Source organism: Trachurus trachurus (assembly GCF_905171665.1).
Source record: "Trachurus trachurus genome assembly, chromosome: 3".
Taxonomy (NCBI): domain Eukaryota; kingdom Metazoa; phylum Chordata; class Actinopteri; order Carangiformes; family Carangidae; genus Trachurus; species Trachurus trachurus.
Window position 1 is genome coordinate 34,895,334 of NC_139893.1, and position 21,275 is coordinate 34,916,608.

At 40.5% G+C, this 21,275-nt stretch overlaps 1 protein-coding gene across 3 annotated transcripts in view; it reads left to right on the forward strand.

Annotated features, from left to right (window-relative positions):
* Positions 1-21,275, forward strand: part of tspan4a (tetraspanin 4a) — a gene marked incomplete at its 5' end in the record, with an annotated part of 148,468 nt that overhangs the window by 113,743 nt on the left and 13,450 nt on the right. For all 3 annotated transcript variants that reach the window (XM_084001678.1, XM_084001679.1, XM_084001677.1), the window contains one exon: positions 19,787-19,888. In XM_084001678.1, coding sequence (XP_083857804.1) covers positions 19,787-19,888 — 102 coding nt within the window. The remainder of the gene's footprint in view (positions 1-19,786; positions 19,889-21,275) is intronic.

Consider the following 21,275-nt stretch of genomic DNA (forward strand, 5'->3'; position numbering starts at 1 on the left):
TCTACATGGGTTTCAGCCTTAAGGGAAAATCAGACAAACATGAAGCCAGCTGACCTCCTGTTTCCTTTCTTTAAAGATTAGTGGACTATAAGTTATTAACAAGCACTATAATAAGCATCATTTGTACTACTCAGCGTTTGTTATTTTACTAGTAGTGGCAGTAGTAGTAATAGTAGTGGGGTTGCAGAGGGGATCTGATCTGGTCATCAGTTCATGGGTCTCTGCATTGGCCTTTTGCAATTCTAAAGTTAATTATAACATCTAATGATCCTCTAATGAGTGTTGTTAAGTAGCTAATTATATGCTTGTTAGTACAATATGCATGTCTGTCTTTTGTATTTGCGCATGGGCTTTTACAATACAGTCTGGTTGCTTTACTTTGCAGTATAGCAGTATTTCAGTCAGCTAACTGGAGTAGAACAGAGCTCCAAGTGCAATTCAAAAACCATACTAACATCCATAAACTCAATAAAACGCATTACCCTCTGCTGCACAGTGCATAATTTGTTATGAGTCAATTGCAACAAAATTAGCAAAGAGGGAAATCAGTCGAAAAGGCCATTTTAGCCAATAATACTCATAATATTTAGAGAACACATATCTTATCCAACATGAATAAAACAGCATAAAAGCATCTTAATATGCATGTCAAGCAACAAGCACGAGGAAGACTGTACAAACAACAAACTTCTAATTACCGGTACAAATAGCACAATGCTGGTTTGATAACGGAGGAGATAAAAGAAGCAGCCACCAGCACATGCTCCAAAACAGATCTGTGTGTGACCAACATCCACACAACCAGCAGCCAACATCCTCAAAGCCGACACTGCAAAGCTCACAAAAAAAGCAGCTGAACACCAATTTGCAACATGTACAAAAGCACAAAGAACCAGCACTTACCTTGCTGAAGAGAAGCAATGACCTCCTCAGCCGTATTCCTCAGTGAAGAAGGAAGCCTTGGGAACAGAACACACACACACATAAAAATCCATTTGCACCTCAAGGTCAATCAGAATTCAAATGGTGATTTAATGTCACATCTCAGGTTCAAGTTCATCTTTGGTTAAAGAACAATACAGGAAATTATCATACTGACTGCATCCACACTTTCTTCGAATCTTACCAGGATCCTCAACTTGTGTTTTTTTGTTCCATTAACTCTCCTCCTCCTCCTCTTTCTCCTCTTCCTCTTCTCTTTGCATGCTGCAGACAGACAGATTGAAGACAGATTGAAGCAGATAGTTTTCATTCGAGTTGAACATAATGAAAAAAGAAGTTGCATGGTGTAAAGTCGAAAATGCAACTATGACAAGTGCAGCCTGGTTGGACCGCTGTTAGTTAAACTCCCTGCAAACGCTCACCGGTGTTTCTCCTTATTGGCTCTAATTAGACCTCTGTTTGGGTTTTCTGTGCAGAGCGAAGCAGCTCTATGTTATAATGAATAATAAAAAGGTGTAGGTTGAACAGTATCGGCCACAGTGGTCATGTGTTCAACCACTAACCCTCAGTGGGATAGAAGCTCGATAACAAAACTGTTAAGTGAATACAGTAGAAAATAAATACTCTTTTGTATTCAATAGGTGTAACCTCTCTCTCTTTCTGAGCAGGTGTAAGAAGATTAACAGAAATGTCAGTCATACTCAGCTCAGCACACACACACACACACAATCCTTTGGAGGAGAGTAATTAGCCAAAAAAATGAGCAAAAAACAGTTTGTGGTGTGTGCGTTGAATGCATATTGCTGTTAGTGTCAAATGCAGTGTGATAGTAGAGACAGAGTAGTTGATAAAGCAGTAGTACAGTCTGTGCCTATAGCCGTCTTAACTATTTCTTCAGCCAACTCAAAACCAACCAGAGAGTTGAAATGATTAACTCATTGTTTGATTAGTCATTTACCTTTAAAAAGAAAAAATCTGGTGCTAGTGAACATTTCCAAGGTTCTGTGTCTTGTGTCGTTCTCTTTGTGTTAACTTTTGATTGATTAGAGTAAATAATTTATTCGTATTGTATTGATAATGAAATAGTTGTTGGCTGTAGCGCTACAGTTGTCAAACAATGGAATAATAATGGAATAATAATGCTCTCTGACTGAGGCTTGCTTTTTCCAACGCTCAATAATGAGACTTTTTTTCAACATTAATATTAATGCAGTGCATTTTCCTAAAGAGAGTTTTGTTAGAAGTAATAAGAGTGCAATATTAGTCATAATAGGGTTGCTAATAGTAGAAACATTTGCGTTGGCAACAGTACTTAAGGCAGTAGACTGATTTCTCACTCTTCAAACACCCAGCGGGGATGTTTAAAGGTCTCAACAAAAAGTAATGGAGTGAACACTGGATGGAAACAAACCGATTGAAAACGCTGACACTGAATAGGTCAATACAAGTAATAGAAATGACTGGCAATTGTTGTTATGGAGCATCTTGATAAGTTGCCCCCGAGGGGCATCCACAGTAAAGCTGTTATGCAACTATATCAGATAGATAGGACTTGGAGTTTCTTGCATTAATGATCCAAAACCAGATCAATAACTGAGCAGCAGTGTGTTTGTGTACACTGGTGTAGATGGTTTATCACATTAGAATCACTTACACTGCATTAGATATATGAATCGTGTCCTCTGTGTATTAGTTTTATTCCCTAACACTGTGGAACGAAACCAAATATAACAAAAACAAATTTGCTCTTGGGTGCTCACACGTAGACTCACTTCATCCTGTGCAGTGCGAGCGGCTGAAGACACATAACTCAAACAGATAAATCTATGAACTATGAACAATCTTTGATTTAAAATTCGAATCCAATAGGCAATTGACATCGACGGTGATACACAGCAAGTCTCCTATCTACTGGGATCTCGGAGTTCAAACAGGGATTGCACCAAAGGGCCTGTAGCAAAAGGTTTCATCTTGACATTGACGGGTTAAAGTTACAGAAAAAAAAACTCTGCCCTCAGATACTCCTAAACTGCTATGTGTCATCAGTCTGTGATGTTCGGCGCAGTTATGTTCTGACGAAGAGTTGTCAATCACTCTTTTGTCGCTCTGGCTTCACCCCAACTCGTTTCATCTACAGTACTTGCTGATAATGCTAGTGGCTTCCTGCATTCTGACTTTCGACAACCGCCAGGAGACTGGAGCAAAAGGTAGATTTCACAGGGAGTAAAGAGAAAACGGCCGTATGAGTGAGAGTTTGTGGTCGAGAGCCGTGACCTTTATATAAAAAGGCAACATGTCTTTTGACTGTATCGTAATGTAATCTATTCAGGGTGTAGCGAATGGAGTAACTGGTGTAGAATATACAGTATTTCTCTATTTTTGTTTTTGTTGAATGTTGTGAGAAAATGGCAACTCTGAAAGAAAAACCTCACCTTTGATTTTCAGGCATGAGCGTACAGACTGAACTTTTGATAAAATGGGTCCAGAAAATGTGAAAAATAGACAAAAAATGTGTGATGATAAGAAAGGACTGAAGGTTCCGGAGTACCTACTGAATAGAAATAGAAAGTTTGAAAAAATGTAGAAACATTGTTTATTCAGCTACAAAACTAACTTAACTTTCATGTTGTTTTATTTTATGTTGCTGTTTAACAAAATAGATGATTTAATGCACAACGCAAAGAAAGAATAATATGATATGATGTAATATCTGGATAGTCATCCAGTATGTATAGAGTTCATATTTTTCGGTGACATTTTGCTAGTATGACCAAAACATGTGAGTCGTATTGTTTGGTATCAAATGACACCAAAAGCTAACGTGCAGTGTACATTTCTTTTTACTTCTCTCAAATGAAGAAAAACAATTTATAGATCAAGAATAAATCTTTACAATCAACTTCATATTTTCTGCTATTGTTTAAGTAGAAAGGTTCTGGGATTGATTCCTGGGCCTGGGGGCATTAGCCTAATGGTGGGTGGTGTTTGCATGTTCTCCCCATGTCTGCATGGGTTCATACAGGCTCTCCAGCTTCCTCCCACAGTCCAAACACGTGCACTCTAGGTTGACTGGCGACTCTAAACCGTCCGTAGTGTGTGAATGTGTTGTTCATCCCTAGGCTGTATGTCAGCCCCTGTGATAGATGGTGACCCATCCATGTACCCCACCCTCGCCAGTCGCCCTATGTCAGCTGGAATTTGCCCCAGTCCCCCATGACCCTACACGGATAACTGGAATAGAGAATAGATGGATGGATGTTAAAGCAAATAAAATCAGCATTATGAAATATAAATATCATCCTTAATAGAGAATCATCCTAAACTAGTATCTAATAAAAACTCATTTACACTGCTAAACAACACATATTGTTTTGCTTTGTTTTTATCTTTCTTATTACGGTAGTCTCTCTGAAACACAAGATCAGTGAACTAGTTTTCACACAGCCTCCAACTTTCTGCTTCAAATGCACAACAAAACAACTAAATGTGTGTCACTCACAAAGTAAAATATCAGAACTGTTCTCCAACCTTGATGTACACCCCAATAGGTTCCATTCACATCTATAACATGGATGTGTGTATTTTATGGTTTCACTTCCCACTTTTACTCCTCACACTTCACTGTGACACAAAAACCGCCAACAAATGGCATTAAAAAGCTTATCGTTTTCACGAGCGTACCACCAGTGCAGCCCTTCCTGCCTGGGTCGTTTGAGCCTTCACCCTGACGTGATGGTATTTTTAAGTCAATACAGCATGAGGCATTTCCTCTGCTGCTCGGTGGGCGACGGGTGAATGAGGTGACTGTCATGGGGGCAGCTGTGGAGGTGATTTCCTATCTGCTTGTGTGCTTTGGGACGTGTCAAGGTGAGGTAATGCTGCTGTAAAAATGAAGTCATGAAGAGCTACGGTCAGGATGGATCCCCAAAAGACCTTAGGCACTAACCTCAAGGGTAACAGAGTAGTTAAGATGAATCATGGCTTTTACAACACACACAACAGCAGATGTAGTGGCCATGACTCTCATTCTGGTCTTATCATTTCCCAAACGACGTAATGCCTGCTGTTAAAAATAAGACTTTGGTTTAACCTCCTCTAATTTAGTGTTTATTATCAGTACATAAACAGTTAATTCACGGTGTAAACTCAGTGTAAAACTCCATGATGTAGTTTGTAAGGGGGCATTTTAAGTGTTTACTGCTGTACAAATCAGCAAATATAAATCCGCCCATGAATCATCTGGATAACTGGTGTAGAAACAGATTTTTTTATACATCTTATTTCTATACTCAGATGAAAAGTGAACAAACTCCATTAGCCTACCTGATGAGGGTCACATGACCGAAAGCCCTAGAGAAAGTAAGTGGACCTTGAGTTAGGCTAAGACTTTTCTTGAGAATTAATTTTCATGGTCAAGAATGAACACTGTCAGTGAATGAGAGTCTGGTCATTATGTCAGTACATCACTTATTTAGTCATTCATGGATGTATCCAACTGGTTTTCGCCTAGAGATTCTTAATTCCCTTCACAACCACTCTGGCTGGACTTGTATGACAATTGATCTCAACTTTTCCTCTAGTGGCATCAACAACAAGTCACAATTCAAAAGTGTTCACTGCTTTGATTTATGGCCATATACCAGAGGACACTCCCATCAGGCCCATCTATACACTCTATACTTGGGAACATCATAAGGCTTCTGTGTTATTGTGAGCATGTTGGCACTTTGCACAAAAAGCCTCACGCAGCCTCTGGTTTGCTGCACAGATTCTGCTCTGCTCCTCTGGTGTGCTGTAAATTATTCATGAACTGTTTATACATCAGTTACAGGTGATTCACAGAAGTTGTGATTGTTGAAACCTCTTAAACATTTTCTTTATCTGCACACAGCTACAACATAGTGTGTTGTAAACAATTCATGAAGTGTATATATAGAGGTTTTATGTTCACTCTTCCAGATTATTTACTACGACAGCTCTCTCCATGATATGGCCTCGAGCACGGGAGAGGATTCTCTTGAAGTTGATAAGATATGGTCTTCAATTATCATTGCCACTAAAACCCCCATTCATCAGCAGATTGATTTCAGTTATATCAGGACTTAGCAGTGGTTCCCAACCTTTTTCTTTGGCTTGTGTCCCCATTTTGACATCACAAATTTCTGGCAACCCTCTCTTCTGGTGGCCGTCAATCAAGATGCTCCAGCTCAGATATTTATATGCTGCATTTTATTTCAACTTGATTTAAGTGAAAGTTTAGAATACAGTTGTTTAAGATTGTGTGTGGTATTTTTAATACTAGACATTCCAGGCAACCCCATTTGAATTCCAGGCGACCCTGTGTGGGGTCTCGACCCCAAGGTTGAAAAACACTGACTTTAGAGTAATGGAAGAGCTGTCCTCTCAAAACTAGACTACATCCATGTGCTCAGGTGGACTCCTACCTGTTCTTAGGTGAGGGCTATGTAAGGATGTGAGGCCCTTGCCACACAACTCAGCAACTTGACCCTTCAATCAAACCACCAAAGACCCAGCATGAGAGGAGTCAAACACGCTACAGCCCGAGCACACATCTCATACAAAAACGTCCTTTTCCCCCTCAGACATAGCCAACGACAAAGCAGAACGTTCAAAATGTCCCACACCAGTAACAACAACAAACACAGAAAGTTAAAAACTCAAAGTGAGCCCTCACCCTAACAAAAAGTTGTTTTTTTTCCACCCAAGTAACTCCTCTTCCCAAAAGAAACTCAGAGAGGATCTCTCCGCCAACGACACTCTGACAGTTGCCATAGTTACCTTGAAGCCGGCCGGCTAACGTTAGCTTGTTGCTGCTGCTGCTGCTGCTGCTCAGGTGCTTTATATCCAGTGTAGCTACGATAATCCTGCGTGGGTCCAGGTTTATAACGCACAGGACGAGAGCGACGGTCATACCGACTCGACCCGCAGATTCTGTTCAAACTCCAGGGACAGGCTAGGCGCTGAAGAAATGGATATACGTTACACTGACGCTACTGCTCCAGCATGGTGAGCCGCCATCTTGCTTCTTCCCGCACCATTAAAAAAACAAACAAACAGGTGTGAAGGACTGAGGGGCGCATGACGTAGGCTACAGTAGGAAAATGATAGTTTATGTATTTTCCTGGACGTAACTGGCTCCTGTTCAGACTCTGCTACCTTTGCATGATCCCCCTGCACCTCATTAAAAAAAAGAACATGTTTGAAGAAATGTATTCTTCTAATGGGCTTCACTACAGCCAGAAAGATGCAGGCTTTATGTTGGAAACTAAACAAAACATCGGTGGATTAACATATAATTGGTCCTGAGCTGTCAGCTGCAGGAGTGCATGGTGCTGGTGCTGGGACTAATTTCCACTTGGAAAGTGATAGTAGACAGAATCAGGGAGTTGCTGTAACTTGTGTAGGCTACTGCAGAAATTACATTTGAGATCTGTGTGTAATTTGGGTGAGTAAGTTTTGTGTTTTATTAGTGGTGTTGTGCTTTTGTATGTGATGTAGGCCTATCTGGGGCAAAACTAAACTAAACCGTGTACAAATGTATCTACAACGTCACAGTAAAAGGTAAAGTGGTTAGATGATTAGGTAAAGCCTTTCTTTCATGCTTATCTGAACAAGGTCCTGTCTGCTGTGTGAATCATCTCTTTGCATCCTATTAGTGTGTTTGAAACTGAAATGTGGTGAGAGGATGTCTCGGGGTAAATTCTGTTGACATACATCATTTCTCCTGAGAGCCGGGGTCTGTTTCTGCTGTCAGTCTCCCGCTCACATCACTGTCTCCTTCTCTTGGCTCTGTTCCAGTTTTGTTAGACTTAACATGGAAAACTGTGAGCCACTTTGATAACGAGAGGAAAACTGAAAGCCCATCCACTTGTGAACAGACTTCTTCAAATGCAGGTGAAGTGCGGCCAGTCATGCGGCAAAGCAAACGACAAACATCATATATCTAAAACTGCAGACATGCGACACGCCAGGCCACTTGAAATCTCATTTCTAGAGTGATAGCTCCACTTTTTACACATCATTACTGTTTCAGCATCAGCTGTCAGAACATTTTAGCTTGTCAAAATATCACAATGCAGCACCCATGTCTGAATACATTTCAAGCCCGAGAAATTTTCATTTCATGTAGACTGGAGAAATGCAATTAGATAAACACCCTTGGCTAATTACATCACTAAAATACACCCACATCAGGGCAATGTTAATATGAGAGACAAATCGAGATGATGAGTAAACAGACAAGACGTTTGTTTGTGGAGCCTTGGAATATATGTGACAAGGGAATGTGGAGTTGGAGTGCTGCAGATAATGTCGAGCAAAAGACTGTAATTATAAAGTCATTTAAATTGCAATCAGGCAAAGATCCCGATCTTATGAAGGAGGGTGAGGATCTGCAGGTGGCAGCAAAGTGGGACACTCTGACAATATGACTGAAAAAACATTACGTCAGCCAGATACAGGGAACCCATAGTCACTTGGATTAGAGGCCGCAAATTACAGTTTAATTATTTAGTGCATTAATATTTGATGTTTAAATGGTAAGTCTGTGTCAACAAAACATAATACTGTGTATATAGGAGGCAAGAGCAGGTTGGAGACACAATGAGGCAATGACAAAAAAAAAGTGTTATATTAGACTTGTGTTATTTGTTGAAGCGTGTACATTATCCCAAATATATTAAATTTCAAGCCTAGAGACAAAGAGTCAAAATAAACTTTTTGTCCATTATTTTTTCCTGGCATTTATGCTTTTTAGGCAGAGACAGTGGAGACTGAGATGAAAGGTACCCATTATTTTATTTTTTTTACTACAGGTTTCAGATTTTGGTATAGGGGTGCACCGATAGCCTACAGTACCACTTTTTTCCAAAATGAGTAGTGTACAAGTACTTGCTTTTGAGTACTCACCGATACCAAGTACTTACACCATTACACATAATAATTACTAACTTTGATAAATAACTTTGAATTTCTTGGGGGTCTGTTATTTGAACAACATTCCTCAGTGTGTTTTTCCCTACATGAGTGACTGTCACAAGTTTCACTGCAGTAAGACAAATTTAACAAAAATTGTCATATAGCCTATACAGTACTGACATTCAACATTAGTGCTTTTAGAAACATGGCACTGCCACAGGCTACTGTCTGAAATTTAACAAAACAAAAGTGAACTCCTTACTGTATATTCTGCGTCGTGCTGAGATTTCAAATGTTTCATTTAGTTGCTTGTGTTGTAAGCGGTAGATTTTGTTCCTCCTCTCCAGAGTTTTGCTTGACATAATTAGCATTCTGCTTTGTCTTTGTCGCTCTCATTCAACAGAAAATATTTCCACACTGACATGACTCCTCCTCGCTGCCTGCCTTGCAGTCAACCGCACGCTGCCGTAAAGTGGTATCGATGTTGTGTTATCGGTGGCAATTTTATGAGTATGAACAGGCCTACCTTTTTTTTTTTTAAATTGAGGGACTGTAGTCGTTGAATGTGTGAATCTGAAGTGTTTAGAAGGCGAAGCAGCCCCTTTGAGACGTCTTCTGTGCACACAACAGAGGTGGAGAAACTTTTGAAGCTCTTTATTGAGTGATTACTTGTTTTAATCAAGTGGTGTGTTTGTTTTGGAGCGGAGGAGACCTGTGTGGATAATTAGGCCCGTGGTAAAAACCTCCTGAATGACTGACACTGAGACAGTCCATGCCAGGACGGAGCGCTGAGGGCAGCAGTGGTTATGAATACGACGATGGCTATGAAACAGCCTTTAAATAACAGTAACTTCTGAAAGAGACCTACTCAATGATAACTGATGTTAATATTGTTTTGCATACAGGGCTTACAAAATCACTGCACTTCACTACTTCATTATTAATTGATTTTTAAATCCGACGTCCTTTTAAAAGGAAATTAACCAAAAAGAGATAAATGATTTATTTTATTCTGAAAAACATGCAGAGCAGAGGGTTATTTAGGAATAGACGGAGTCGTGCTGGGAAAATGACAAAGGAAATAAAGTTTAAATTTACTTAGCTGCTTTAAATGAAATTACTTCACCGTTTAGTTTGTGGGGAGAAAATGAAATTTGTTAAAACTGGCTGGTTGAATTGTGAAGTGATTAAAAAAAAAACATCACCAGATTCAATTTTGCTATGAGTAAATAGTTTTGGCAAATTTGAGAAGCTCCCAACTAGTTTGATTCCAAACCCCACACAGAACAATTCTCTTTGAAGACTCATAATTGAGTTGGAAAAGGCAATCTATCAGTGTGGGTGCGGTGCTGTCAATCACACACACAACATAAAAAAGTTCTGTTCACAATTTCACTTTAGTTCACAACTTTTGGGGTTCAGGTTGAAAGTAAAAATAAGTATTTGTTGTTCTGGAGGTCATGATAGTAATTCTAATACATGACTGCAACAAACAAGCAGTAAACTCTGTTTTTAGCTCTCTGTCTTTTATTGTTTCCTAAAAATACATAAATCTTTTAAATGACCCACAACTGTATAGTAATGTTGTATTTCGAGAGGAAGAGTAGCAAACTCTCTGGATGTTTAGCAAACAACTATCAAATAGGTGTAAACAGTGTATTTGTTGGAGTCTATTTTCAGCTGTACATTAATACACATTTGGTGCGCGAGTGGGTGTTTACAGAAGCCACATGGTGCATGTGGGATTCAATCAAATTAAACTATAGTACACACATCCATTGTAATAAGAGAAAATGTCACCCAGTGCAACAGTGTAGTTTATTTATGTGTTTTCTTACGGTAAATCATTTCTGCAACTATTTCGGCTCATAGCTCACAGGAATAAGATCTAGGAGGCTTTGGCTACACAGACAATACTTGTTCATAGGAACATTTCACTGTTTATGTTGGCCATTTTTTTAACACTATGAAAAAGACAGAATTTGGGATCAATAGGCCAACTTTATTATTTGAACAGATTGATAAGAATCACAGCTCACATGAACACTTTGTTGCTACTGGTGCTGCTCACCCAGCATGTTAAAAGCCTGGCCTGACCTCCACTTGTAGACCCAGAGTCTGAGGGAAGTGATGATCTCTTTATCAGAACTCTGCACTCCCTTGTTGAGGCTTCTTCTTTAGGAATAACAAGGTCAGACACACACACACAAAAAAGAAAAAGCAGAAAACACTCTGTGCACATTCTATATTCACATTCATTGCCTGGCTGACTGAACTACAGTGAAGGTAAAGCAGCAGGTAAAAGAGAGAGGAAAACTTTAAAAAATAATGAATCCAGTGTTGTGTAAAACAGCGAAGGGAGGCTTCGGGAAAATGCACCTGCTGCTGAAAAAAAAAAGAAGCTATCATGCCCTTTCCCACCAAAATTAGTGGGTATAAGCATTTTTTTTCTTTAAATCTGCAATAGATTATAGTGGTAGCCTACAGTGTAGCACCCTATACAGGCACTTTTCCCACGTACAAATGGAATTTTAATATCGAGATAATTATTTAATCATGTGTCATCCCAAACTGATAGCCTTTGTTGTGGTGCATTCTTTGTGGTGTTATAGGTTCTGTAATTTATTGTCCTTCCTTCTCTCTTCTCGTCTTTTATACACCTACCTGCCCATGGGACAGGAGATGAAAATTAGGCGTACGGCTACAATCTCTTTCCATATTTACATTTTTCTTTTAAAATGTTCATTAATATGTTTCGTCCGATTTCTAAATAAATAAACTTGTAAATGGGTCTCAACCCAATAATAAAAGCCAATTGATACCTACATGCTTTTCTATTCAGACTCAGGACACACCCAACTGCAGAGGAGGTCATTAAATACAAAAACACAGCGAGGAAGATTGAGCGGCTGGCTGCCAAGCAAATTGGTCAAATGGATCGGTCACATGTCAACCCAGATTGTTGTGCTGTAAAGGTGTCAGGGCCTCAGTCTGGCATTGTGTGTTTTTAAAACTTATTTAGTGCCTGCGTGCTCTCTCTTTCACTCTGGCGTGCAGTGCAGTGTATCAACACACTGCTGGACAAGTGACGGGTTTGTGTCCTCTGTCATTTGACCCATGTGAATGCCAACAAGAGCAGGTCTTAGCAGGTTTTTCTGAGTGTTTCAGTTTTGCTTGAATAGTATTTCAGCACTTTTGAAGCATCAACACTTAAAAACACAAGAATCTCTGCTGAAATTCAAATTGCTACAAAAGTATAAAAACTGCATCACTCTGCGAGTTTCTGTCGAGCCTCTGAAACAATGAGCCCTGACCTTGTGCTGTTGTCCGACATCTTGTCTAAAACCCTTCAGTTTACTACCACCTTGATTAACACCGTTCAAGTATCATCCCTCACTGCTTCCCTCCTGTTAGTGCCATTGATTGTCTACTCACATGGTTTGCCAAGTGTTAATCAGGAACTGATTAGAAGCAGAGAATGGAGAAGAGCTGGGATTGTAATTGATTTGCCTCAGCTAAGGACTGAGAATAGTCACTTAAAGGGAAATGCTACACATTTTAATAATTTACGTATGTCATTGCCGTGCCCCAGGACAAATTTACAAGTCAGAGACAGAGGCTTTAAATTGCACCATTCATTATCCAAGGAGCACCGCCAAGATTTCCACATCCCACTTTACAGATTTAAGGGTTAGTTCTTGAGCTTTGGAGTCTCTAGCTTTAGAGCAGAGACGTCTAAGTTCAAAAATATTGACCGTTTTGTCCTGAGGCGCATGGAATAACATGTGGATTCTTCAGAAGGGTGGCATTCCCCCTATAACTCCTTTTTTCGAATACAGTGCAACACTTCGGAAGATTGAGGCTCACGTCCAAAGCCAGGGGAAATAAAGTGCAGCTCGTCAGACATGAGTATGGTATGTCTTGCAGTCAAAGTAAATGCCCTTGACAAACCTTCACTTTGGTCCAAATTGGTTGGCAGTCCAGGGAATGTAATCTGACCTCCCTTGGAGGAAGGATAAAATGAGCGTATTATCAGAGAGCCAGCCCTTGCCGGTGGGTGAGGGAGCCCATACTGTAGGTGAAGAGGGTGCAGAGGACCGGTGCGGTATTTAGGGACAGCCAAGAGTTTTTTTTTACAGAGACGACCAGATCTCACATATCTGAAATGACTAAAACATGACTTTTAAAATCCAACATTTAATTTAACCTTGATTTGGGATTATCCTGCTGCTCAGAACTGTCAGCGCCACAAAAAAACTATTTCAAACTTCAAGGCAGCAATTTAAGGTATGAATCAATAATGTTAAAATCATTCTTTTCTTTTTTTTTAAATCTATTTTTCATAGAATCACTTAACATCATTGTGAAGGATGAAGCAGAGCATGTTTTATCCAGTCTGGCATCTTATAGTGAAATCATTATGTTCACAGGAAATCCACAGGGAATATGATCACATATCTTCCCTCTTTGTTAATACCTCTGTCTACATTACTGTATCTCAGATTCTTGCCTCTCTAGTACATTTGTAACTCAGGTAATGGATCTCCACTATTTCAGGGGAGAGCGTAAATTGAGGCATTTTTCCACTCATTATTTCCCCCTCCTCTAAAACCAGCTCCTTGTATTCCTCTCAGACATAATGTCTTTCTCCTGGGCTCTCACAGATGGACTTCTTTGTCGCTGTATATTTTGGAGTCCAGTAGTCATACATCCACTTCATCAGCCCCACAGTGTGATGGCTTTTACCTATTCTGCCCTTCATCATCCTCTGCACCCACTCTCTTCACACCTCCATCTCTCTTCTCTCTTTCAAATCCACATCTCTGTCTCTCCTCCCCGACTATCCTCTCCTCGCCATATACAGTACATCTCTTATCTCCCCTTGTATCCCTGCTATATAAATAATTGATGGCCCATCTTCTGCTCGTCTGGTGTAGTTAAAGGGCGACTGAAGTCCCGAGGACAACATCAATACTGAGCTTAAAGTACAGCCCTGGCTCATGCACAGGCTGCTTGTGCGCTTTCACAGGAGTCACTCTTTACTAATGACCTACTTAGATTTGAATAAAAAGTTTTTTTTTTTCTCCCTCACATTTTCACTATCTCTTATTCTTTATTTGCACAACTGAAGAAGAAGAATAACACCCTTTTCTTTCATCCACTCAAATGGCAAATATGGCGTCCATCTGCTGGATCCTTACATCAGTTTGGAGACAGCTTGCAAGTTGTCGTGTGCCAAAGTGGTGATGCCATGCAGCTCGTACTGTAGCACCAGTCCAACTCAAATCAACAGTTCATATGCGGTTGCACGAAATTACGTTGTGTCTTCTGTCTTTTCATCCAGAATGCTCTTTCATCTTCATCTCTTTGAGGCATTCAAAGAATGATTTTTTTTTTTTTTATGTATACAGATCTTAATGCAACATCAAATTAGGCTCAATGGCCAATGCTTGACCAGTTAAAGCTTAAAACAGGTACAGTACAGTATCTCAGATACCAAAAATGGAAGCAATATCACTCAATTACAATATCAAAAGTTCATTATAGTGTCTTATCTTTTATTTACCAACACGCAACATCACGCAATTACAAACCATTGCTAACACAACTGAGAATAAATGTGTGAGTGACGCATATTGTCATCTCAACATGTCACAATGCTTCTCTGTTCTTTATACTTATAAGACGATTGTAATTCTTTGGGGGGGAGAAATTATAGCAGGGATACAACTATCATGTTGGTCATCACCACACCCCCACAAAATTGTGCCTGGCAGTTTTATTGAGCAGATTTTCACAGTGCTGTTGTTTTGAGTGAAAATCGGAAACTGTCAACGTGGTTTGTTGTATTAAATGTGTTTTTTGTAGAAAACACATTTATGAAAATGACCAAAAAAAAAAAAATTGGTCTGTTTGGGATGCGACAAGGGGGACAAATTGGCATCATGTCTACATGTTTCTGTCATAACCTGTTCATGTTAATTCAGCCTTTTTTCTGAGTTTCTCCTGTACATCTTTGTAGTGTCATTTTCTCCATTGTCTCTTCACATTTAGCTGATCTTTTTTTTTTCTTTTTTTTTGCTGCCTACATTATGAGCCCCCTTTTGTTTCATTGTTAACTTCAACAGTCTGGCATAATGATATCCGTTCTGTAATATTAGAGAATAGCGCCTGTGCAAATGTAAGTGTTGAATATAATTACAGTGAATAGAATATAAGATGAACACATGCTTTATCTTGGCCCCAGGGTTCGTGGCACTTTTATTCTCCATATAGTGGCATGATAAAACTGCTTCATACAACTCCTCAGACCTGCAGGCCTGTTAATGACCTCTAATAAACACCTAATAAGATGTTCAATACACGCCATGATTAAATCACCTTATTTTCTTACCTCGTGCCTCCTTTTAAATCTGTGGCCTCTGATTATTTTTTACAAACGATAAATATGGCTCAACACAAAACTAACATAGCACAGAGCCGCTATGTGAAGTCAGCTTCACCAACTCAGTCCCATAGAAATCACATTACCTACTGTAAATGGTGTTACATTGTTTTCCTGATTGCTTCGTGATGGTAATCACTGGCTGGTTCATGTTCACAGGCCTATCCTTACTCCTGCAGTTTACACCCATGTTTGTTATCTTGCAGTTTTGCATCCTCATCTTTGCTGGTGCATCTATTGGCAAGTCGCCATGTTCAGCTGGGGGGAATATTGTGTAACCTTTGGCATGGATTAGTATTACACTGCTGTGCGTTCATGCCTGTGTATGACAAAAGTCAAACAAAACAGGGTAGGACTCATACAGACACTGCTCCTTAAAGAAGAGTTCCGGTCATTTTCTCAATAACACTCTACAGCTCTACGTCCCCGAGTGCTACCATAGGAAAAGACCTGAGAAAAATATGTGCAGCCAGGACCTAGCTGCTCTCCTCCTGCTAGCTGCGCTACATTGCAGTTAAACAGTGAAGTAATGGGGGCAGAACTTTAAAACCGTGACTTTGGCCTCTATTATGCTCAAAATATCACTACACATGCTTTGCAACATCCACCAGTGCCTTACCACACAACACTGACTGTGCATAAACTCCGTGAATATGAGAGAGCAGTGCTACATGTGTTTCTGTCACGTAGCTCTGTTCATGCTGGCTTCCTTGGTAGACCTTACTAGTCGACTGTCGAGCTCGGGACTGTTTCCATATCAATGAATGAAGACATCTCATCTGTATTTCTGGTTTGAATAAACACGCACAACCATCAAATTCAAAATATTCCTCCATCTCTTCAACATCGGATCCGGACTATTCTCCTTCTTCCACTTTCTGCACCGATGCAGACCGGGCATAAGCTTGACAGTCGACTAGTAAGGTCGACCAAGGAAGCCAGCATTCAGAGCTATGTGACAAAAACACACGTTAACACTGCTCTCATATGAACAGAGTTTATGCACAGTCAGTGTTGTGTAGTGATGTAGTGTAGCGTGTGTAGTGATATTTTGATCATAATAGAGGCCACAGTCACGGTTTTAAAGTTCTGCCCCCATTACTTCGCTGTTTAACTGCAATGTAGCGCAGCTAGCAGGAGGAGAGCTCGGTCCTGGCTGCACATAATTTTTCTGGCAGCACTTGGGGACCTAGAGCTGTAGAGCGTTATTTAGAAAATGACTTGAAAATGAATTCTCCTTTGATGGGGGCCATGAAACAAAACTTCCACTCTTACCTCAACCCAACTTTAGCCAGTAACTTAATTTTACTGCGAGACATCTGTTTCCAGATTATCCACTCAGTGGTGGGTGATGAGGAGGACGGTTTAACACATTTAACTGCACTGCTAAAAATGAACTGTCAGATTAAGCTGATCAAAATTTTCAGGAAGGCTTCGTCAGGCAACAACTTACCCCCTTCATCCCTCTAATATGCTTAATGTAACGTCAAGAATCACTAAATGTATGTAGAGACCCATTTACCACGTTTAAATGTGGATGAGTATACTGTATGAAGACAGATTTAACAAGGTGTTTGGCGCCTGCAGCACTTCACGGGCTAAAAGGCTGCAGTGCAGGAGAGAGCAAGGTCAGCGGGGATCAATGTGATTGATGTCGGACGAGATTGACCGTCTCCATGTGTAAACAAGGATGACTGGGTTGTGTGTGAGTTTGGAGTTTTGTTTGCTGTTTGTATCGAGCTCCCGCGCGGTCCCCGGTTGTGTCGCGCTAATTTTAAAGCATTATATTCCACATTCATTAGCTGCAAAGGGTTTAGTGTTTTTAAGCCTGTTTATCTTTGCGACTGTGTTCACAGCTACGGTGAAGCTTTCTCTGACTCGGAGCTTACTGGAAAAGCAGATTTTGTTAAATGTTTTTATCTTGTTTGTTTAGATTCACAGTGCTGAACCACCGCCTCTAAACTAAACCCACATGTGATGTGCATGTGGCCCTGTTTGTTGGACGGCAGCTCAGTTACCCACACATCCCGCAGTGTGTCGGATCAGTCGAAGCAAATTCAGTCATTTCAAGTTCAGCAAAGTGGATTGTTTTCTTTGTTGACCTCAATTTATTTGTCTTAATATGAACACTTGAGGAAATACGAGCTGAGAATGAGCATACAACCGACTGCAGTCTGCCTCAGTCCATTGTGTTGCCGCAGCCAGGTCTCAGTGTCCACTTTGTCCTTCCCATAAATCCTTGTGTGAAGGATGCCGTGGTGCTCAGGTGGTCTGCCACGTGACCATGAAAGTCAGTGGTCCACTCTGTAAACTAATGGTGCATCTTGAAACCCTGTACGCTGGTGGTCTTCCATGAAAGCTGGTGTGCTGACTTGCAAGTGCATTGCATTCACAAAGAAGAAAACAGATACCTTATCTACTGTAATTATGATCAGACACAAGATCCTGACCTCTTAATTATGACAGCCCAACACCTCCATCAACTCTGCCATGAAATTTCACTATGATTAATGATAATTACTGTTGCTAGCGTTCAGTTTTAGTTACATCAGTAGCAGCACCACAGTTGCTGTTACTGCTGCTGCTATCACTATTATTAATTAATGTCACTATCATTGCATGCTCTCTATCTCTCTCTCTCCCTCCACCCTAGTCCAACCAGAGACAAGATAAAAGTGTATTTATCACTGGGGGGTTATCACAGTGACAGGCCATGTGAAACACTGATTCAGACTAATTGGAAGACTTGTGAAATTGCCTGAAAGTCATCAGGTTTTTCATGATTTCTTCTGTACCAGTGCAGTGTTTCCCCTACTGTTCTGTTCTGCTTAAGCCCCCACCCCCCTTGAAAAACTGGAAATCTAGGAGCCAGTAGCAGTCCGAGCAGACCTGTTGGTCTGACTAGTCCAAAACCGTTGGAGCCCTCCACCCGAAGCACCCAGTAAGAAGCTGCAGACGGGTCGACCAAACAGAGCTATTCTCCCTCTGCTATCTGATTTTTAAAGGGACAACGAGGAGTTTCTCCAGCGGCAGAACGAAAAATTCCGAGACAATAAAAAAGTCTCACGTTAATGTGGATGAATCTACGCTACCCACACTTGTTAATGGGCCCATTTTCGATAAATATATCGTTTTGTCTCTGTCGTTATTTTGTTATTAGTGGTGGCGGAAATGCTGGACGAGCCGACCAGCGTTTCCTTACTTTCGGTTTCACGGACGCTGCACGGCGAGTCATGAGAATAATACCGCCGAATCGCCGTTTATAGTCGGAACTACGACGGTATGTGATCGTCTTCCAACCTCTGACTTTAATTCTTGATGAATGAAAACATGAGTCTGTATTGCGCCGGTCAAAGAATTTCACGGTGCGCGCGGAGGCTCATAAATGTAGTGTGAAAACGCTTCGCTTTTCCAAAACTCCTCGTTGTCCCTTTAAACACCAGCACTCACCCTCAAAAACGATCACATGAATGCAATGCAAGCTCCGGGGGCGCGGAGTCGCAGATGCACGTGTTTTTCAGAATAAAATCAAAGCCGAGTCGTTTTTCCCCCCTTCGGCTATACATCTAGATATAAGTTAGTTTGGAGCCTAAAACAAAAAAAGCTAGGGGAAACACTGCAGTGTAAATTATTGCTACTGTAGTTGTCACTCCATCCAAAGGTACATACTGTATAAAAAACTGAGTTGCTAGTTTGTAGGTGTACTTCATTTTCAGTTGAAGCCCATGGTACAGTATAACTCATTGGATCTATTACATGCTTCTTGTTTCCTGTCAAACACCTTTTTTTTTACCATAACTATTTAAGCTTACATTCAAGTACAGTCTATAAGAGACAAAGAAACGTCTCCTTATGATAATACCATCCACAATACTCAGTGACATTAATATCTCCCACTGTCTCAAACCAAAGATGAAATAACGGCAAATTAAATCAGGTGGAGCCATAATCCCTCCTATCTTTTCAAATAGCAATGATTGATCACCATATTAACCTTTTCTCATGATTTTCAGATTAGGGCTTCAAAATGTATTTTCTTTTGTGAATACAGGGTGCTTCTTTAATATAGCTATATCTTCCTCTACACGGCTTTTAGAAGTTTTTCCAGAGAAGTTTTACTCTGGATAGGAAATTGTGTCAGTTTTTTAATGACACTGAAAGTGCCCTCCGCTCTCAGTGTGATACAATACCTCCTGGCCAACGCAGCACACTGAGTAAATAATATGATGCATGAGGCCAGAGCCGGTCTTTACCTCCCTGGAGCCATGTTAAATATAATATAGAATAGAAAATATTGTTTTTACTATACAGTATATATGCTATATGGATTGGTGGGATGCCTGATGGTTGTAATCTATCTATCTGCCCAAGATGCCGAAGAATTTTCAAATAAGATGAATTAAATGAGATCAAATGAATATCTTCACTGATACAAATGTTTGTCCCGTCCTGTTTTCACAGATCGATCACTACGCCCAGCGGGATCTGAAGAAGGGCCTCCAGCTCTTCGGCACAGAGGGCAACGTGGGTTTGACCAACGCCTGGATGATAGTACAAACTGATGTAAGACACAAGTCACACACACACTAGAGGATTTTAAAAACACACACACACACACACAGTCCTGCATTTTGTTTGCAGAAGTCATGCTGCTTTGAAAAAGAATTTAAAGTCTGTTGTGAGCGTTGCAGCCCATTCAATATTAACTTTAATGCCATTTAGCAAGTCAAGTCATGCAAAATACCTTGTCACAAGCTGAGATACATGACGTTTTGACTGCATTATTCATCGTGACAGTGCTTACTTTTGCTATTGGCGAGGTTTCACCATTTGTAGCGCTGCGATCACATTAAATTAAAAAAAAGGGGGTAGTCAAATGTTGAAGGGCCATTTGATTTTACATTTCTCCATTTTGTGTAAAATTTGAATAAAACACTCCAATCCTTTTTGTCGTTAATGGGATCTGGACATTTACAATCAGGCTGATAGAAAAACCACTGGTAATCCAAAAGAAATGGCACCAGGAAAAATGTTTGAAAGGCCTCTAAAGACAAACACGCAAAGCTTTTCTACTTTAAATGCTGCGGTAAAATGCTGTCAGAGAGATTAATGCAAACACCATAGACTCTCTGAGGTAATCTTTGTTTCCAGCCCTCACTTTGATGTTCCTTTCCCTCTGTATTATTTATATACTGTATTTTCCTTTTTTGAATTCCTCTGCAAAGGAAGTACAATGTGAGAAAGAGATTTGGATTTAAGAATTGCACAGGACAGATGCTGCTGCCGGCGAATGCCTTTGGGAACATCAAATGATAGATCGGAGACTTCAGGGCTCTTTGGACCTTTTCCCCCCATTACACATCCACTGTTATGTCGTGTCGTTTTGTTCCATTAGCCAATGTGCAGCACATACTGAATGTAAGGCTGTCGTCTGTTTGCAATGCATCAAGCGTCCTGGAAGGCATATTGCCTGAATGCGTGCCCATGTGTATGCAACTGAAAAGGCATAAAATGATGACAGTATAATACACCGCTACGCAAATAATATATGCAAATGTATGTGAGTGTGTGTTGGTATGTGTGGGTGCAAATATAAAAGTTGTTTTTGTTTTTGTTTTGTTTTTTCCCCGTGTACTGGATGCGATGCCATGAGGGGAATCTGGATGAGTCTCTGCTTGAAAACTTCTGCGTGCGAGCGTGAATGTGCACCTTTCTCTCCTTGTCAGATCAGCAGTGCAGTGCGAATGTATGGGGGCTCCATAAAGTCTCTGTCTGGCTGAGATGAAGACCATTAAAAGGCAGCTCTCATTCTGTCACTGTTCTGCCTCCCCAGCCTCCTTCATACATGCTGAGTCACTGAATAGATAATACAGCAGATGCCCCTGTGGCAAAGTTCACCCCGCGTATTATTAATGGCCTCTTATGGAATAGGAGAGGATCTACATACATG